The 20,971-nt window shown below is 44.2% G+C and overlaps 1 protein-coding gene across 3 annotated transcripts; it reads left to right on the plus strand.

The window, feature by feature from the left end:
- Positions 1 to 1,748: 1,748 nt before the first annotated feature.
- stx16 (syntaxin 16) lies at positions 1,749 to 20,029 on the plus strand. Of its 3 annotated transcripts, none has more exons than XM_064304170.1 (9): positions 1,749 to 2,262; positions 6,404 to 6,415; positions 9,738 to 9,845; positions 11,484 to 11,624; positions 12,978 to 13,140; positions 13,476 to 13,567; positions 14,957 to 15,100; positions 16,243 to 16,323; positions 18,175 to 20,029. In XM_064304170.1, the coding sequence occupies exons 1-9, from the start codon at positions 2,131 to 2,133 to the stop codon at positions 18,277 to 18,279; spliced, it is 978 nt and encodes a 325-aa protein (XP_064160240.1). In that variant the 5' UTR covers positions 1,749 to 2,130; the 3' UTR covers positions 18,280 to 20,029. The 3 variants fall into 3 exon arrangements, with proteins under 3 accessions (XP_064160240.1, XP_064160238.1, XP_064160239.1); XM_064304168.1 differs by having other exon boundaries at positions 1,750 to 2,211; XM_064304169.1 differs by lacking the exon at positions 6,404 to 6,415 and having other exon boundaries at positions 1,750 to 2,211.
- Positions 20,030 to 20,971: the final 942 nt, after the last annotated feature.

The raw sequence follows: 20,971 nt of genomic DNA on the forward strand, positions 1-20,971 counted from the left end.
GAGCCAGAAGAGGGACTCGCAGTGACTCTTAGATGGACAGATCATGGCTGCTGCTAACCTCTCCCTGACCATAGCGTCCGCCTCCTCCTGGCCCTGGGTCTCACATTGAGACAGAAAGGATTTGTACACCGGTAGGGGCTAATTGAGCCTGGAGAAGACTATGTGCTGACAGAACCAGGCCTTGGGTCTCAGGTACAACACCTTTCTACACTTTCTGCATCTAGTCATCTGAGTGATGTCTTGTCCTTTTCACAGGCATTGTGTCACAGGGTGAGCAGTTGAACCACCTCCTCAGGCTTCTGATAGGCTTCTCTGTGCTGGAGCCCGCACTCCATCCACTTCGAACCAAGTGATTGTCATCTGCCTTGTCCATTCCTCTCTTCGGTACCAGCCTCCTTGAATTGCTGGGTCTGAAGCTCACTCTTGCTTAGGCACTGGATCTGTTCAGGTCTTCAGACACCCATCTTTTCTCTTTCACTGACTGTGTAGTGATCATGGTCATGCTGTCTGTGAAGGTTCATGTCAATGGTTGCTACACCTTGGATTTTGTCTTGGGCCCTCTGCTTGGTCTTTCTGCAGAGTTTGCAAGGATGTAAACAGCAGCTATGATGGACACTGCACTCTGTAACTGTGCCACCCCCAGCCTCTGTTGTTTTGTAATACAGTCACATACTTGTAACCTTCATCCTGAACTTATCGAAGTAGTTTTGTAGGTTAAACATACTAATAATAATAATAATAATAATAATAATAATAATAATAAATAATAAATAAATTAATACATTAATGAAATAAAAATATTAAACTCTAACCCTAGCCCTAATAAAATTAAAATATTTAAAAATGATAAAAAATTAATTAATAAATAAAATAAATAAAAATTAATAAATAGAATCAGTAGAAACATAAAAAATAACTAATAATAATAATAATAATAATTAAAACAATTAAAATAATTTTAAAAAAGGTTCAGCATGAGGGTTACAGCGTGTGACTGTTTTACCAGAGGCTGGGGGTGCCCACGATTACCAGGCCAGAAAAGGATGGGCTCCCCCTCTTAACCCTGGTTCCTCCTACGATTTATTCCTTCCCCACCTAGGAGGTTTATTCTTATCACTCTCGCCCTATAATGTAAAGTGTATTGTGACAAACTTCCTATGAATTGCACTCGGAAAAATACATGTAATTTTATGTAAATTAAATAAATGTAATAAATACATGTAAATTAAATAAATAATCTAAATAGAATTCTGGAATTTAATGCATTTATATTTGTATTTGGTTGAATCCTGGGTCTATATATTACATTTACTGTATACCCCCTTTCATGGCAATGCATGGCCAGGCTACACTAAAACACCAGCAAAAATTGCTGGGAACATGATTTCACAGAAATGACTACATAATGTTATAGGTATGGGTCTGTAGAGTAAATGTATATCCCATTTCATTTGGTAACAATTTTTAGTTTTAGCAGTAATCTGGTATGCAAATGAGCCAGTACTGAACTGACAGTGTATAGAAATGCATGGGCGGGCTACAGTAGAACACCAGCAACAACGGGCTGGGAACGTGATTTTCCAGAAATTACTGCGTAATGTTAAAGGTGTGGGTTTATAATTAAAGGTATAAGTATATAATGTGTAATTATATCCAACTGTATTAGTTACAAGAAGAAAAACGACAAAATAGCACTTGCATTACCAAGCTTTTAGTTTGAAATCCTCTAACCGGAAGTCTCCAATTGTTGCCAGCTTCACGGAGTTAACACCGTCTCTGCTGGCAGAGGAAGTGGACTGGTGGGGCTGTCTATTTACCTTTTTCTGCGTCGCGGAGAGGCCGTAGAATGACCCCATAAATGATCAAAATCTAAGCAGAAAATATAAACGGCATCCGGTATTTGTTGGACATTTTATGTATGCGCGTATTTATAGAAACGAGAAAAATACGCAGTGACCTTAACTTGCCGCATTTGGAAGGAGAGGGGAGAGGGGTTCTTCCTTTCGTGTGTTAACGTTACTGTCTGCATTGATATCTAAGCTTTCTTCCTAGGAAGCTAGACACAGTAGGTGCTGTTATTTGATACAGTAGCAGCGTTAGCAAGTTAAACCCCTCTTGTGAGAGGCAGTCATGGCAACTAGGCGCCTGACCGATGCCTTCTTATTAATGCGGAACAATGCAATCCAAAACCGGCAGATTTTGGCTGAGCAAGTGAGTACAAACGACCCCCGTCGTGCTCTGAGTACACGTAGCAATGCTGCGGTGAGTCTAACGTTAATCGTCTGGATTGTTTTGACATTTGTTGTGTGTGAGTGCGTGTGTGTTTTATTTTCAGCTAGCTAGCCTCGTAGATAATTCAGCCGTTAGTAAGCTAGCATTACTAGTTAGTAGCTAGTAAGCACAAGTGCGCAGCTAGCTAGTGACAGCTAGCTTGCTGCTAGCTTGCTTACTTGCTAACAATAATGCACCTGTGTGCCGTGTGTCTTATCGTAGCAAACGTAATGCTAGCGAGTAATGCATTTCTAAGCCGTAGACTAGCTAACGTGAGCTAACGTTTGACGGCTTGTTGAACCTAGCCGACGCTAGCTAGATTGCCCTTTTAGCGACCAGGCAAGTCACCTAATGAGACGTACTGTCTAGCCTGTCAACTAGCGAGCTAAGTTAGCTAGACTAACGCTAGTTACTCTTTTCTGGTTGTCCCACTTGTCTCAGTGACGTTTGATTGGTGTTCACATTACCCTTGATATATGTATCGATTCCTAATACGAAAATATGATGCGTTTGTGTTCGTTGTTAGCCAGCTGGCAAAAATGAAAAAACTCTGAATTCCCATTACGACATCACGGTCATGAATACAATATTACCCATCAAAAGCCAAACGAATAGTTGTGTGACACGGGCGAGGCCACGCACTACCGATAGTACTTCGCGTAATTTGCAGAGTAACCCTGCAGGCCCGCCGTGTGTCTTGCTCGTTCCCGGGACAAGATGATCTCTAAAGCCCCCCCGTGCGCAAAAGATGAAATACAGCAACACACTGAGACATGCTATCATTCCCAACTTTAATGCTTTTAAATTGTCCATGGATTTAGATGTCACGGATTATTCCAGCAGATTATTTAAAGGTTAAATGCCCCGCCCCCCCTTGACCCAGGGCCCGGGACAACTGACCCGGTGTTCCCCCGTGTCGGCGGCCCTGAGAGTAACTATCGTATAGTATTGGCGTCCACGGCTTGCTAGTTAATACTCTTGGGTATTATCATTTACTATTAATTATGATGAAGTGTAACGTTAATGCATTTTACACAGCACAGTCTACATGTGTGTAACGCAACTTGAAGTTATTCTTTATTGCCTTAAATGAAATTCTAATCCCATTATTGCATGTAGTTCGCATGTTTTGTGTTTTATTAACGGCGTTGTGCTTTGCCTGCATGTCTTTACTGTTTTTGTTGTGTTTGCTGGGAATGTTGCATTCTTATATTCTTACATTGAGTACTTGACAGCACTGAATTTCCGCAGAGCAACTCAGCCACACACTTAGAATTGGTATAAGGAACATATAAATTGGACATATACGCCAACTTCCGCCCAGTTCATATACTATGTGGGATCAAGTTATTTGCTATGTATGTTTTTGTGTATTGTAGATTAAGCCGTTACCAAACTCTGGAGTAGGAAGTCTGCGAGATCATTTACGTGCATCAACACAGTTCGCTCACATGCGTAGCTGTCAGTATCGGGCATAATGTACCACCTGTATTCATATAAATGTCTTTTTTGAAGTTGCAGATAATAGTAGACAATAATACCCATTGATAGTGCGCATAATAAATGTTGCAGTATTGTTTACGACCCTTGTGGCATTATTTTCTGTAAACATTGTTCTCTATTCATAACATAATCATTGACAAATTAAAGGGAAATATTTGACAGCAAAGAACATTAACTACTGTGAATGAAAATGGAGGGTTTTTTATAGGTCAAAATTATGAAACGAAACCAACTGTGACACCTTTTGTCATGTCCGAGCGCATCTTCTTAACATTTAATTCATTGAACAACTACACGCGGATAGGCCCGGAAACATTTTTTTTCGGCCCATAACTGGTGCGGTCACAACAAATTTCATCCCCCCTACAAACTTTCAAACATAAATAGGAAAAGGATGCTAGTAATCTATATGTCAAAATCAAAGCCTGTATTTGAATATAGCCTAGAAGCTAAGTTAAAGACAGTTGAAAATATATTCGGTTGGACTGCTTTATCTTTTCTTCCACTCCTATACAGTCTCCTCCTTTGAAGATGTTTTTTTTCTTCGTACAGAATAAAAGGCTGAAGAATGTTGTTTTGTCTTGAAGGCCGCTCCCTACACGATGTCATCAGCACATTTCTGAATCTCGCATTTCTTTGCGTCTCAAGATGTATGCTGCGTGTTCGCATAATTATCATAGAAAAAAAAGTTCAAGTTCAAGCATCAAAATCGAGGGTCATTCCTAACAGGTTCAGACATTTTGTAAGTGTCGACGCACCTGTGTGTAGCAGTGAACATCGCATCACCGTTTTACAGATTCAGTCCTCCGTGCTCTTGGCAGTAAAACGTTAAACTGAGAAATGGAGGCGCATTCAGCTTCATTCGTTCAGTGCCGCAGAGCCCCTCTGTGAGGTGGAATTTCCTCTCGACTCAAAGAGCAGCTATTGGCCGATTATTACCTTTATGCTTAGCGGTTCATGTCCTTAATTTTGGCCTTAGCTGAAGTTTTGTGTTGATTTTTATTTCTCTACTCTCAGCTCTGCATGTTTGTGCTTTCTTGCCGACCTTGAAAAATGCCAGTGGTTATATGAATGTTAAATTATTGGTATATCTGAATGTGTGAGAAGGGGACCATGCTCATTTAGTATTTTAATTCACACTCCCATTGCACGGCAGTTCTGTTTAGTTTTTGAAGTCCGACGAGACAACTTTGTAGACTTGGGTCTTGCGGATGGCTTTTTTCAATAATAATTTTTCAACAAAATGTTTTTCTGACCAAAATGGCAGTGAAAAGAAGTTTGTCCGGAGTATTGGTAAAAGTATAAAGTCTCTTTTCAAGTCATAAACGATCTGCAGTAATGTTCCTGGTTTCTAAACGGTTGAAGTAGCTATTTCATTTTGACGTGACCAGTACACCTAAAAGTATCCAATCTCTTTTATGTGACTAAACAATACATCTCTGAGCATGTGTGTGCTATGTGAAGTACATTATCTATCTAAGCTTGTGAAGTATACAAAACACATTTTAACATTTGCTTCATGAGCTTGTTCTAATTTCTGGAATTGATTTTCTGGACAAAATTAGTGACCCATTTAAGCATATTCCTCAGGAAAAGTGTTTGGATTATGGCGCCAAAATACAGAGTGGTCTCTAGACTCTGCTGATCTCTAATCATTTTATACAGCCATTCAGACTTTTCCTCTCTTAGACGTTTGCTGATCCCAGGTTGCTGTTGTGGGAAAGTGTGATGTCTGAACTGCCATGCAATGGAATCCTTTCTTATCAATCATTACTGAGCATGTGCAGTTTATTTTCGGGTGATCTGATTTGTGAGATTGTTTGAGAGTGTGTGCAGTGTGTTTTAGCTGGTCTCTATGAGAGTGTGTGAGAGTGTGTTTTAGCTGGTCTCTATGGGAGTGTATGCAGTGTGTTTTAGCTGGTCTCTATGGGAGCGTATGCAGTGTGTTTTAGCTGGTCTCTATGGGAGCGTATGTAGTGTGTTTTAGCTGGTTGCTATGAGAGTGTGAGAGTGTATTTTTAGCTGGTCTCTATAAGAGTGTGTGAGTGTGTTTTAGACGTCTCTGGGAGCGTATGCAGTGTGTTATATATGGTCTATAGGAGCGTATGCAGTGTGTTATACATGGTCTATAGGAGTGTATGCAGTGTGTTTAAGATGGTCTATAGGTGCATATGCAGTGTGATTTAGATGCTGTCTATGGGAGCGTATGCAGTGTGTTTTAGATGGTCTATGGGAGCGTATGCAGTGTGTTTTAGATGGTGTCTCTGGGAGTGTATGCAGTGTGTTATAGATGGTCTGTAGGAGCGTATGCAGTGTGCTTTAGATAGTCTATAGGACCGTATGCAGTGTGTTTTAACTGGTCTCTATGAGATCGTATGCAATGTGCTTTAGATGGTGTCTATGGGAGCGTATGCAGTGTGTTTTAGATGGTCTCTATGGGAGTGTATGCAGTGTGTTTTAGATGCTCTCTATGGGACCGTATGCAGTGCTGTGTGTGTGTTGCTGTGTATCCAATCACTTCAGGGCTCATTTGCTCTCACTCCTGTCCCTCTCGCTTCTCTCTCTCTCTCTTCCCCTCCTTCCCCTCCTCCTTGGACGTGACTGGGCTGGGATCTTCCAATCAAATTAGGAGCTGGATGAGGTACAGTCAAATTGCTTTTCCAGAGAGAACCTTGTCTGGCTTCAGCGCGGTTCTTACACGGGGCTAAATTAACATTGAAATGTGAATTGAAATAAATAAATATTATGAATTCTTGGTATATTAGAAATGAGCCCACTTTGGTGTTTACTTCCTGGAGCATGGCCTGGGATTTGCAGTGTAACCACAAATGAATGTGGTAGCTGTTGAAAGATAGGAGGCAGGAACCTCACAGTTCTACTGATCATTGCTCTCAACCTGCTTCTGTTTACTTTTTTTATTGGTAATCATGCAGTTAATCTAAGACAACAGGTGGTGGACAACATGAAAATATTAACAAAATTATTCAACACTAATATTAAAACCGTGTGCAAAAGAAATAAACTGTAAAGACTTTGAAACACAAGTCATGTCTATTATTTAGGCTAATCATTTTCATCATGCGAAACATTCATTGCCCTCTGAGACACTAATAAAATGCATACCGTGGAACCCTGTTATAACCTGCCCCATTATAACATGAATACAGGCGTAGCACTGTCGCAGCATTGCTCCCTAAGTTGCAAGTTCTACGCCTCAGGATCCACAGATGTGACACGCAGACCGCAACACGCAGACCGCAGTGAGATTAATCTCTGGACTTTGAACGATGACTGTGTCTGTCTGTGGGGGTTCACCTTTGCAGAGGAGATTAAAGCTCAGATCAATACAGTTTGATTGATTGTAGTGATACTGATGACAGCTGAGACGAATAAGGGGGAAAGAAAGAGTGCAACATGTACATCTACAGGTTGTTTCCAAGCTGTACTAGTCCTGGAGAACTCCAGTCCTGGAGGGGGCGCTGTTTCTGTGGGTTTAACTCCAGTTCTGGAGGGCCACAGTGGCTGCAGGTTTAACTCCAGTCCTGGAGGACCACAGGGTCTGCTGGCTTTGGGTATGTTTCAGCACAAGTGATTAAGTCATTGCTTACCAAAAGAGTCCACACACCTTGTTCTCAAGGCTTTTATTGGCTGATCATTGAAAAACCACAAATACCAGCAGACACTGTGGCCCTCCAGGACTGGAGTTTTACACTCCTGAGTAAGAGCATCATCTTTGTTCCCTGAAAAAGTAAGCTCATGCAGGTAAGTCAGTGTCATATGGGCTCAGTCCTAATCCCTCTATACTAATATTTAGTTTCAGTACCATTCTCACTCTCCACAGGTACACCATCAACCAGGTACAGTGAATTTGAAAAGTCCCCTTGAGTTTCAGTGAAATATTTGATATTTAACTGTTCTTAAAGTTCTCTTGATAATAGAAGCAAAAGCTGAATATCCTATAGAATATTAAGAAACTTTTAATGTAACAAGACCAGGTTAAAACCTAATATATGGCTGGACCTAACACACGTGATCCTGCCGACCAATGGTGTAACTTCATAACTCAGTCAGTCAGTCAGTCACTCACAGACATTCGCGTTTGTAGGGCTGGCCCCGCTGTTGCGGTCCAGCCAAAAATAAAGAGTATCTGTATTCACCAGATTAGCTAAAAAAGGGAACACAATAAACACAGCTGATTTGGGAAGTGAGTCCACCCTTCATTGTTAGAAAACAGAAGCAGAGAAACTTGGAGAACCACCTTCTTCAATAGAAGAAGCTGGATTACAGTGGAAAAAGATGAGAGTGAATCAGCAGGTGATTCACTAGATACAGTGCTGGGTGATTAATGTGATTCACTGGATACAGCACTGGGTATTCAGGTGATTCACTAGATACAGCCCTAGGTGACTCAGGTGATTCACTGGATACAGCACTTGGTGATTCACTGGATACAGTACTGGGTGATTCCAGTGAATCACTGGATACAGCACTTGGTGATTCAAGTGATTCACTGGATACAGTCCTGGGTGATTCAGGTGATTCACTGGATACAGCACTGACTGATTCAGGTGATTCACTGGATACAGCACTGGGTGATTCAGGTGATTCACTGGATACAGCACTGGGTGATTCAGGTGATTCACTGGATACAGCACTGGGTGATTCAGGTGATTCATTGGATACAGCACTGGGTGATCCCGGTGATTCACTGGATACAGCACTGTACCAGGGGCCTGTGCAGGCACAATCCAGCACAAGACCGGTATTAAGTTTTTGTGGCAGGTTTAGCATGGGGCACATCTTTTTTAATTAACCCGTTATAACACAACACCACTTAAGAGCTCAACTATTGCATTCTAATGGGGTTCCACTGTATCTCAAAAAGGAACTGCATACATGTATGACATATGTCCATGATAAGTACAAAATGCATTCGTTTTCTTAGCTAACGATGTCCTGTACACAGTAATAAACACATTCTCTAGGTACCAATAATGCCCTTATATCCACCTCCTCATTGCACCCTAAGGGTGACGTTGATTGTAACTCTAGAAACACTCTGGTGCCTGAAATTAAGGAACACTGATGGCATAAAGATCCATTTGTCTAATCTGCTCTGATTCTGCAGTTTAACTGCTTCTGATTCTGGCTTTTACTGTGTGCTGCACTCAGCTCTGCTGTGCTGGAAAGTTTTTCATGTCCAAAGGGTTGGGGTTACTTACTCATGCATTATTCAGTCAGTTGGCATGTTTTTTAACCAGTCAACACAAAGGAAAGCAGGTTGAGACCAATGATTCTTTAAAGGTAAGGCTTTGACAATTTTCTGTGTAAGAGAATGAAAAAAATAATTTTGTTCAGAGTTTGAGGAAATTGATGTTTTAAAGTATCTGTAATCTGAAGGGAAAAATACTGGTGTCTAAAGGGTTAAATATTTCAGGTAATAATGTTGTATCAGGTTTCTGCTGGCTCTGGTTATCCTGACCCCGCTCTCTGTTATCTCTATCCTGTTCCCTCTCTCTGTTCCCTCTCTCTCTGTTTCCTCTCTCTCCTGTTCTCTCTCTCTCTGTTGCCTCTCCTGTTCTCTCTCTCTCTGTTCCCTCTTTCTCTGTTCCATCTTTCTCCTGTTCCCTCTCTCTGTTTCCTCATGTTCCCTTCCTCTCTCTGTTTCCTCTCTTTCCTATTCCCTCCCTCTCCCATTCCCTCTTTTTCCTCTTTGTTTCCTCTCTTTCTCTCTTTTCTCCTATTCTCATGCTTTCTGTTCCCTCTCTCCCTGTTCCCTCCCTCTCCCATTCCCCTTCTTTCCTGTTCCCTCTCTTTCCTGTTCCCTCCCTCTCTCTCTTTTCTCTCCTGTTCCCTCTCTCTCCTGATCTCTCTCATGTTCCCTCTCTCTCTTGATCTCTCTCCTGTTCCCCCTCTCTCCTGATCTCTCCTGTTCCCTCTGTCCCCTGTTCCCTCCCCTCCAGCTGGCCGATGACCGGATGGCCCTGGTATCTGGGATCAGTCTGGATCCTGAGGCTGCGATTGGAGTCACCAAACGGCTGCCGCCCAAGTGGGTGGATGGGGTGAATGAGGTGAGGGCTGCCGCCCTAGTGGGTGGATGGGGTGAGGGCTGCCGCCCAAGTGGGTGGATGGGGTGAATGAGGTGAGGGCTGCCGCCCTAGTGGGTGGATGGGGTGAGGGCTGCCGCCCTAGTGGGTGGATGGGGTGGATGGGGTGAGGGCTGCCGCCCTAGTGGGTGGATGGGGTGAGGGCTGCCGCCCTAGTGGGTGGATGGGGTGAGGGCTGCCGCCCTAGTGGGTGGATGGGGTGGATGGGGTGAGGGCTGCCGCCCTAGTGGGTGGATGGGGTGGATGGGCTGTGGGACTGCATGGTGGTCTAGGCGGGTTTGAGCGGTTAGCAGAGGCCTGAGGAACTGTGGGAATATGTGGCGGTCTAAATATACACTCGCTGGTCCTTAAAGAAATAGCCAGATTGAATTACTCTTTAATTTAACTCTTCAATTATAATAATACATAATAATGGCAGAAGTGCTGAGGTCTTTTGGAAGATGCAGTGCGCTCTAGCAGAAGTGTTGGGGTTTTTTGGAAGATGCTGTACCCTCTAGCAGAAGTGTCGAGATCTTTTGGAAGATGCAGTGCTCTCTAGCCGAAGTGTTGAGGTCTTTGGAAGATGCAGTGCTCTCTAGCCGAAGTGTTGAGGTCTTTGGAAGATGCAGTGCTCTCTGTCAGAAGTGTTGAGGTCTTTGGAAGATGCAGTGCTCTCTGTCAGAAGTGTTGAGGTCTTTGGAAGATGCAGTGCTCTCTGTCAGAAGTGTTGAGGTCTTTGGAAGATGCAGTGCTCTCTGTCAGAAGTGTTGAGGTCTTTGTAAGATGCAGTGCTCTCTAGCTGAAGTGTTGAGGTCTTTGGAAGATGCAGTGCTCTCTAGCAGAAGTGTCGAGATCTTTTGGAAGATGCAGTGCTCTCTAGCAGACGTGTTGGGGTTTTTTGGAAGATGCTGTACCCTCTAGCAGAAGTGTCGAGATCTTTTGGAAGATGCAGTGCTCTCTAGCCGAAGTGTTGAGGTCTTTGGAAGATGCAGTGCTCTCTAGCCGAAGTGTTGAGGTCTTTGGAAGATGCAGTGCTCTCTAGCCGAAGTGTTGAGGTCTTTGGAAGATGCAGTGCTCTCTAGCCGAAGTGTTGAGGTCTTTGGAAGATGCAGTGCTCTCTGTCAGAAGTGTTGAGGTCTTTGGAAGATGCAGTGCTCTCTAGCTGAAGTGTTGAGGTCTTTGGAAGATGCAGTGCTCTCTAGCAGAAGTGTCGAGATCTTTTGGAAGATGCAGTGCTCTCTAGCAGACGTGTTGAGATTTTTGGAAGATGCAGTGCTCTCTAGCCGAAGTGTTGAGGTCTTTGGAAGATGCAGTGCTCTCTGTCAGAAGTGTTGAGGTCTTTGGAAGATGCAGTGCTCTCTAGCTGAAGTGTTGAGGTCTTTGGAAGATGCAGTGCTCTCTAGCAGAAGTGTCGAGATCTTTTGGAAGATGCAGTGCTCTCTAGCAGACGTGTTGAGATCTTTGGAAGATGCAGTGCTCTCTAGCCAAAGTGTTGAGGTCTTTGGAAGATGCAGTGCTCTCTGTCAGAAGTGTTGAGGTCTTTGGAAGATGGCTGTCGCTGCAGCGGGACAGCTTGCGTCTCCAGGCCACGGGGGCCTGACGGTGTGCCATGTGTACCTGCAGATTCAGTACGAGATCACGCGGATCCGGCAGAAGATGAAGGAGCTGGCCAGCCTGCATGATAAGCACATGAACCGACCCACACTGGATGACAGCAGTGAGGAGGAGCATGCTATAGAGATCACCACACAGGAGATCACACAGGTAAAGAGAACGTGGTACCATAGAGATCACCACGCAGGAGATCACACAGGTAAAGAGGACACGGTACCATAGAGATCACCGCGCAGGAGATCACACAGGTACAGGGGACATGGTGCCATAGAGATCACCATGCAGGAGATCACACAGGTACAGGGGACACGGTACCATAGAGATCACCACACAGGAGTTCACACAGGTACAGGGGACACGGTACCATAGAGATCACCATGCAGGAGATCACACAGGTACAGGGGACACGGTACCATAGAGATCACCACGCAGGAGTTCACACAGGTACAGGGGACACGGTACCATAGAGATCACCACGCAGGAGTTCACACAGGTACAGGGGACACGGTACCATAGAGATCACCACGCAGGAGTTCACACAGGTACAGGGGACGCAGTGCCATAAATATCACACACCACCATTCAAACCATGTACCACCATAGAAATCACCACGCAGGCGATAATACCGGTATAGGAGACATGGCACCATGTCTATACCACCATAGAGATCATCACACCAATATAGAAGTGATTGCTTAAGTTTCAGTTGAGCAGTGCATTCAACCATTTTTGCTGGTCTTGTGAGCTTGTGTCCTATGCAGGCAAGTATCGTGTGCCATGGACACTGGCTTCAACCAGGATAAAATAAAGGTCTGCGTTCTATAATTTCCAGAGCCACACTTAACAAGAGTTTTTTCTTTTGTTTTTTGTTTAGCCCAAAGGAAAATAAGTATTCACACACATAAAATGTTCTATTGTTCCCACCGTTTTCATCAAGGCCCTGTTTGGTGCTCAACACGCCTCAGTGTCTTTACAAAGCACACAGAGGTTTGAATTACAGGTTCTCATGTTCCATTTTGGTTGCAATTTGGCTATTAACTTGGGAATGCCCTTTTTAAAAAATTATTTATATATTATACTATTTGACAGCTGAAACACCTGAAATTATTATTATTTTTTTAACATACTGAATAAGATAGTTTCAATAACAATGCTGTGACAATGGGACTAAATCTTGGATCTCAAACTTCAGTCCTGAATGGCTACACTGTGTGCACAGTATCTTTCTCTGTGATTTCCTTTCAGTTGGCAGTTTAGACCTTGGAAATAAGGCATGTCTTTAGCAAACCTGTCATGTGCTTGGGCTAAGTGCTGAAACTCAAAGCCAGCTGCCAGTCAGAACTTGAGCTTGATATCCTAGTTCTAAGGTTTGATATCCTCAGTCTGTGCTACTTGCGGATGGAATCCTGTAATTCTACAGAAAGTTCTGGAAGGGTGCCGTGGTTTTTAAGCTGCTGTGGCAGTCCCACCTGTCAGTCAGGCCTGTGCCCCTCCCCCCGCAGATGTTCCATCGCTGCCAGCGCTCGGTGACCAGCCTGCAGGCGCGGTGTGGCCACTGCACGCAGCAGGAGGACCGCCTGCTGAGGAACGTGGTGTCCTCCCTGGCCCAAAGCCTGCAGGACCTGTCCATCAGCTTCCGCCACACGCAGTCCGGCTACCTGAAACGTGAGAGGCCCCGCTGACCCACTGCCCGCCGACCCACTGCCCACTGACCCACTGCCCACTGACCCGCTGCATCCCCCCACCCACCCCGCTGACCCGCTGACCCGCTGCAACCGCCCCCCCCCCCACCCCGCTGACCTGCTGCCCGCTGACCCACTGCCTGCTGACCCGCTGCAACGCCCCCCCCCCCCCCCACCCCGCTGACCTACTGCCCCGCCACACCGAACCCCCCACCACGCCGACCCGCCAACTCTGCCTCCTTTCCTCCCTCCGTTGGGTTTGTTGTCGCTTTATTTTGGTGTCTCTCTTGAAAGCTCTGTTCCTCTGCCCTACTGCAGGTATGAAGAATCGGGAGGAGAGATCCAAGCACTTTTTTGACACGTCTGGCCCTCTTATGGAGGAGGACGAAGACATAGCACTGTATGACCGGGTGAGTATAGCACTGTATGACCGGGTGAGTACAAGCTGACAGCACTGTATGACCGGGTGAGTATAGCACTGTATGACCGAGTGAGTATAGCACTGTATGACCGGGTGAGTACAAGCTGACATAGCACTATATGACAGGGTGAGTATAGCACTGTATGACTGGGTGAGTATAGAACTGTGTGACTGGGTGAACATAGCACTGTATGACAGGGTGAGTATAGCACTGTATGACAGGGTGAGTATAGCACTGTAGGACCGGGTGAGCATAACACTGTATGACCGGGTGAGCATAGCACTGTATGACCGGGTGAACATAGCACTGTATGACCAGGTGAGCATAGTACTGTATGACCGGGTGAGCATAACACTGTATGACAGGGTGAAGCACTGTATGACAGGGTGAGTATAGCACTGTATGACTGGGTGAACATAGCACTGTATGACAGGGTAAGCATAGAACTGTGTGGCTGGGTGAACATAGCACTGTGTGACAGAGTGAGTATAGCACTGTATGACCGGGTGAGTATAGCACTGTATGACAGGGTGAGCATAGTACTGTATGACCGGGTGAACATAGCACTGTATGACAGGGTGAGTATAGCACTGTATGACAGGGTGAGCATAGTACTGTATGACCGGGTGAACATAGCACTGTATGACGGGTGAGTATAGCACTGTATGACCGGGTGAACATAGCACTGTATGACCAGGTGAGTATAGCACTGTATGACAGGGTGAGCATAGTACTGTATGACGGGTGAGTATAGCACTGTGTGACCAGGTGAACATAGCACTTTATGACAGGGTGAACATAGCACTGTATGACCGGGTGAGCATACGCCTCTGTGTGGTGCAGTATCCTAGAAGTATCAGCGGTGCAAAGAGTTCAGAGTATAAATATACTGAACCTATGGAGAACTGTAAAATATCAAACTGTAATTTTGGTGGGCCATTTTCTAAATGAACAGAATCTCAGTCTTAAAACTTTACTTTTGACCAATTAAAGATTTCCAAAACAAACCAGAAGTCATCCCAGCTAAGTGAATCTGTCCCTTGGGTGCTAGGGCATATTATGAATCATCCTGTGGAGCTGCTGGACCCAGTTGGCACTTAATCCGCAGTCTGGATTAAGTACCCGACTTGTTGGGTCACTGGGGTCCGTCCATGAATTAGAATAATGCCTTAACAGGATGAGCCACCCAATAGCTAATGGAGATAGTATCTTAAATGGACCATACATCCACAGATATTTAATACAAAACTTTTTTTTAGCACCACTGGAAGAGGAAATATGTGTTGAATTGTTAAGCAGGTCTAAAACTGTGGAACATTAAGTTGGTTTTCAAACGGAATGACCCTTCCTACCCTTTCCTCCGTCTTGCGCCCAAAGGGGTTCACAGATGACCAGCTGGTGTTGGTTGAACAGAACACGGTCATGGTGGAGGAGCGGGAGAGGGAGATCCGACAGATCGTTCAGTCCATCTCTGACCTCAACGAGATCTTCCGGGACCTGGCGGGAATGGTGGTGGAACAGGTAGGTGTGTCTCTGGTGCATGGGCGTGTGCCGATATGTCCATCATAACAATATAGTTCAGAAAATACATTTGTGAAGTGGGAATTACAGAAAATAATAATAGCAGTGATGATTATGGTAACATTCATGGTGATAATGGTGGATATAGGTACATGGAGTAGTCACTACTAGGTTCCAACAAGGAATAAGTCTTCATTTGCACAAAATCAATTGTGGAAGCTGACATTTGACATTTTATCTATTGAATAACATAGAAAGAAACTGCAGGTGAACTGCAGGACTGATGGAAACTATGATGATCTAAAAACAAACCCAGACATTTATTAATCTAAATAACAAACAAAAACACACAAAGTTCACAAAACAAAAGCTCTCCACACAAATCACAAACCCCAAAATCAAACTCTAACTCCCCCCTGCCTCATACTACTGGGCTTTATATTGGGCCACAGGCAGGTGGAAGCAATCAGGCAATTAAGTAATTACGCAACTACCTCCACCTGCACTACCCAGGCAAGCAGAGGCAGGGGACGTAACAATTACCCTAAAACCTTTAACGTACTGGACAGACTTGATCTTGCACACCAACGTTGCATATTTAACATTGAAGGCAAACAGGTTTGTCTTGAGTGGTGAACGTTCCGTTAGCATTCCATTAAAATATGCTACAGCGCTAGCTGCTTTACTGAATAGTATAGTTTGACATTAGGTGATGTAGACATCACCATGGAACTAGAAGGTTTCGCTTTTATTAGCATGCAGGTGAGGTGACCGGTAGGCCAGCACAGCATTGCACAGACACGCCCCAGTAGCATCTTATCAGTTCAGCTCAAGATAAGTAAAATTATCCTGTTCACTGTGCTGACTATGCAAGCGTAACCAGGCAGGCTGCGCTCCTGGGTTAAAACGCAGCTGCCGTGCGAAGGCGATCAGCTGGACTGGATCTGCACTGCGTCTGTGCACATTCGCCTGTTTCAGTCAGCTGGATGTGAAGCCCCTCCCCCTCCCCGTGTGAATCTGTCGGCCGATCCAGAGATTACGAGGATCGGTGGATCTGCATGAACAGCCCATTTAACCTGACTTGTGTTTAACTGAGCTTGGAGCTTGTGGTTCTGACCTGCCGTTTGCCTGCTCGCTGACAGGGCACAGTACTGGACAGAATTGACTTCAATGTGGAGCAGGCCTGTGTGAAAACAGACGAGGGCCTAAAACAGTTACAGAAGGTAAGGCCTGATCAGGGGCTGGGGGATGGGTTCCCCAAGTCATTTTCACTTTATTTATGAAATGCCTGGCCCACAGCTGTTTTTATCAACATATCAGTGATGGTTCTCATTTTAGACTGGAAACGTCTTGTGTTAGGTTGCAAAGTTGACTTTAAATGGTAAAATTCAGTGATTGACAAGTATTAATTGTATTCATGTACAGTTGTATTTCGTTTTTAACATTGGAAATTAAGCATTTGAATCTAGAAAACAGAAAAAAATAGTGGCTGGAGGCCAATTCTCTAGAGCAGGGGTTCTCAAACTTTTTTATCACCAAGGACCCCTTTTATGGGACAAAATCTTTCAAGGACCCCCTCACATACGTATTGAACAAATGATTTCATATTAGGCCTATTTCTCACACTCCTGTGTAGGCTATGTGCAAAGACAAACACAAATTAAGAGAAATGTATTTAAAAATGTATTCCAGCATTGAATTGCATGTACAGAATATAAATAACAGATAAATAACAATTAGTCCATCAATAGCATTTGAGAACATTTGATCATCTTTAGAACTAGCATTAAACAATCAAATAGTCATACGGCCAGTCATTCAGTAGAACTAAATAAATGACCAATTAAGCCTAACAACAACTACAGACTCAGGTGGTAGGCTACAATACACTCTGAACCTACAGGCAGTCTGTATTGTAGCATTGCAATAAGTATTGCATTGTATTGCAAATTCAGATCCATCCTCATATTCAGTTAAACCAAATTCAAGGTAGCTGTCTTTGTATTCCCTTACTTTGATGGTTTTTTAAATTTCAGATAATTTTCATCATTAGAGGAAATCTGTCCATTTTCAGTTAACTCAATGAGCGATAGCACTGTGATTACCGTTGCTATGCAACAGTTTAGCTAAGTTTAGACGTTACCTCTTAGTGAACGGTGAAGTATACTAACAAAACCTTGTTTAAAATATGCATTAATACAATGCCCTTGTATTATGATTGTACTAATCAAAGTGCTTAGCAAAGCAAAGACTCTAGTGGTTGATTAGTAGAATCAGGTGTGTGTACACTGGCCCTTTCTGGACAAGACCTGGTACCCCAGCTCCAAAACATGAAAAGAACCTAATTAAGAAAACTTTACAGCTTGTTAAAATTCTGGGACTGCAGTTGAGGTTGGAATGAAAACCAGCGTACACAGTAGTCCTCCAGAACCGAGTCTGAGAACCATTGCTTTAGAGAACACGATTACTGAGATCCCCTGTAAAGGGCTGGGGCAGCACTGAAAGAGGAAACCCCCTGGGTCAGAGAGAGCCTAGGGAGCCTTACCTGTGACATCCCTATACCTGCAGCAGGTAGTTTAGTGAGCCTTACCTGTGACATCCCTATACCTGTGACATCCCTAATCTGCAGCAGGTAGTTTAGTGAGCCTTACCTGTGACATCCTTACCTGTGACATCCCTAACCTGCAGCAGGTAGTTTAGTGAGCCTTACCTGTGACATCCCTATACCTGTGACATCCCTAATCTGCAGCAGATAGTTTAGTGAGCCTTACCTGTGACATCCCTATACCTGTGACATCCCTATACCTGCAGCAGGTAGTTTAGTGAGCCTTACCTGTGACATCCCTATACCTGTGACATCCCTAATCTGCAGCAGGTAGTTTAGTGAGCCTTACCTGTGACATCCTTACCTGTGACATCCCTAATCTGCAGCAGGTAGTTTAGTGAGCCTTACCTGTGACATCCTTACCTGTGACATCCCTAACCTGCAGCAGGTAGTTTAGTGAGCCTTACCTGTGACATCCCTAACCTGCAGCTTTGTCATGTGTGTCGGCTTTCTTTGGTGTCTTTTGCAGGCGGAACAGTACCAGAAGAAGAACCGCAAGATGCTGGTCATTTTAATCCTTTTTGTTACTATTGTCGTCCTTATACTTATTCTGTTTGGGGTGAAGTTCAGGTAATCCAGCTCTGTGCTTTCCCTGTGTGTGTGCACACATTTTCATGTACCTGTGTGTGTGTGTGTGTGTGTGTGTGTGTGTGTACATGTGTATGAGGGCCCACTCTGTACTCCAAGTCAAAGCTGCCTTTGTTTGAATGTATGTGGAATCAAACCACCCAACCGAACTATCCGAAACCAGATGGCACCCCGTCCTGCTGGCACCATTGGCTTAATGGGCCCTGGTTATGTGTATACGGTGCATGATCCCAAAGAGGGAGGATGAGGAGAAGGAGGTGCTGTTCTGCCCCCCCCCCATACTGTACGCACACGAGATACCTGCACACACCTGTCACTGCATCCCTGTCCCTGACCAGTCTTTCCCTATTCTGTGAACTGCCTGCTATAAACCCACCCCTAAATCCCCCCACGGAGGAGAGTGGGTCATGTGACTCGTTTACTGCCTGAGGACCAAGTTGTACATAGCATGACCCGTGTCCTTCCACTCGGCATTCTGGGTGGTATCCCGCCCAACATTCCCATTCCCTGGAGTTGTGTTGGTGAGAGGAGAGGTGGGAGGACTGGAGTGTGAGAGAGAAGAGCACTGCCATCTCCATCACCGCGACCGCGGTCATCACCGCGACGGCGGCCATCACCGCGACGGCGGTCATCATCGTGATGGCGGCCTTGCACCGCTGAGTGAAGACTGACTCAAAGCATCATAGAGGGCTGGTGTCTGGGCCCCCCTGCACGATTTCGGTTACTCTGGAATTGGGGTGTGTGGGGTCCTGTCTGCGGAGCTTGCCTTCGTAGACTGGGGTGAGGAAGAGAACAGAAAAACTTTCCTTGGGGTTGAGCCACCAAGCTCGAGAACTCTAATGGGCCAAAGTGGGCTTCTTCATCAGTAGAACTGAGATCGATTGCGATTACCATGTTCTTTTGTTTTTTGCTCGTGTTGAAGTAACACTTTTCAGAAAGCACACATCATGACTACCCCTGAAATGGACACGCATGGATATGTAGCCATTCTCATTATCTTTGCCCTCCTGCCAGTTTGGGCCAACAGTGTGCATACTCCGCCCCCCCCCCCCACACATTGCCCATTTCATCCCGTCTTTTACTGCTCCAGGGCCGGGCTGTCGTGCTGAAAGACTGTGCCGTTACGGTTTGTGTACCTGTCAATCTACTTTATTCTGTAAAAATATGAAATATTACACTATTTATTTGAAATTGAGCATCAAGCTGCAAGTGTACAAAAGACTTGGGAGGTGGTGGGGTGGGGGTAGTAAATCATTATGGAGTCAAAGAGTCATATGACCTTAGATACACAAGAAAAGTGTTTTAAGTGGTCGCTTCTTTGACCGCACCACAGAGATGCAACCCAAATATGAAAACTTTTTGAAAGTTTTGGACCTGCAATTACTTGTACTCTAACCGAAGATTTATCATCTTCTACTACTGTACCTACTGTACGTGATGCGTCATTTTCCTGTTTGTTTGGAAGAGAAACTGAGAAACATTTCACTTTGAATCCAGTGTAAATGCCTTACATGTTTGTTGAAGAATTTCTTTTCTGTTGTTGATGGGATGGAATCATGGGTAAAAGTATTTTCCACATCCAGTGCACGGTGTCAGTTGTGTACAGTTGAAAATCCTTTGGTCTTGGTGTTGTAACATTCTGTGTGACCATACTGCTGACATCCTAACGGTACTGTATATTAGATGACGTTTTATGAGGATGTAAGCTGAGTTTTTTAAATAAATATGGAACAAGGTTTTTGCTGGTCTTCGTTCTTTGAGGGGGAAAAAAAAAACAATTTTCTGGCACCTCAGTTACATTGGCTGGAAAAAATCCATAAAGAGCAGAAACCTCCTAAATGCACTTTTAAGGGAAATTTAGTCACTCACAATCTGTAGTTACATCCATATTATTTATGATGTAAAATCTTAATTTATGTAGTTTTCAGGAAACACTTGAAAATCGCAAAGCAATCACATTTGCCATCTCATCAGAAGCAGAGGAAATGTATGTATATTTTTATTGTTTTTATTTGTTTCCTCCTGACCTACAGTGAGTGCTAATGACGTAGTATGGACTTCAGCTAATTCATGTGAATTATCAAAGAGACCATGTTAAGTAGAAGTGTCAGGGAGACTAGTTTTGGAAAGAAGAAACTCACTTTTAAACTATATTAGAGTAGAGTAAAGACTCGGCGATGCTCAGACATTTGCAGACGTACTTTTGGTTTTCCTGACTGTTCTTACAATGGCAAACCACGGTTTGTAGTGAGTGCATTACAGTGTATTACATTGGAACTATGAAGCAACACATGTTTAGAGTGACTCTCATAAAGCGTTTATGTGGTAAATACGATAACTTTTTATTTATCAATTATCTATGGCGTATGCAACTACGGTGGCTCAAGAATTTTATTGTAGCCTTCTTGTAGCCTACTGGGATCAGGCGCATTTTCGTAATTAACCCTGTCTATTGCTGGGTTGTAGGTGGCTAGTTTCCACTTTCAATTTTAGGGCCTATAAACTTTATATTTTACATATAGCCGACGCAATCATCCAAAGCATCATTACTTGCCAAAAATGTGGCATAAGTCGATAGAGCTGGATGTTCACGGGAGCAATAAGGAGGTTGGGCACCTTGCTTAGAAGGAGCAACAATGTCACACCCGGGATTCATACCTACAGCCTGGGAGGATCAA

Source organism: Anguilla rostrata, chromosome 13 (assembly GCF_018555375.3).
Source record: "Anguilla rostrata isolate EN2019 chromosome 13, ASM1855537v3, whole genome shotgun sequence".
Taxonomy (NCBI): Eukaryota; Metazoa; Chordata; class Actinopteri; order Anguilliformes; family Anguillidae; genus Anguilla; species Anguilla rostrata.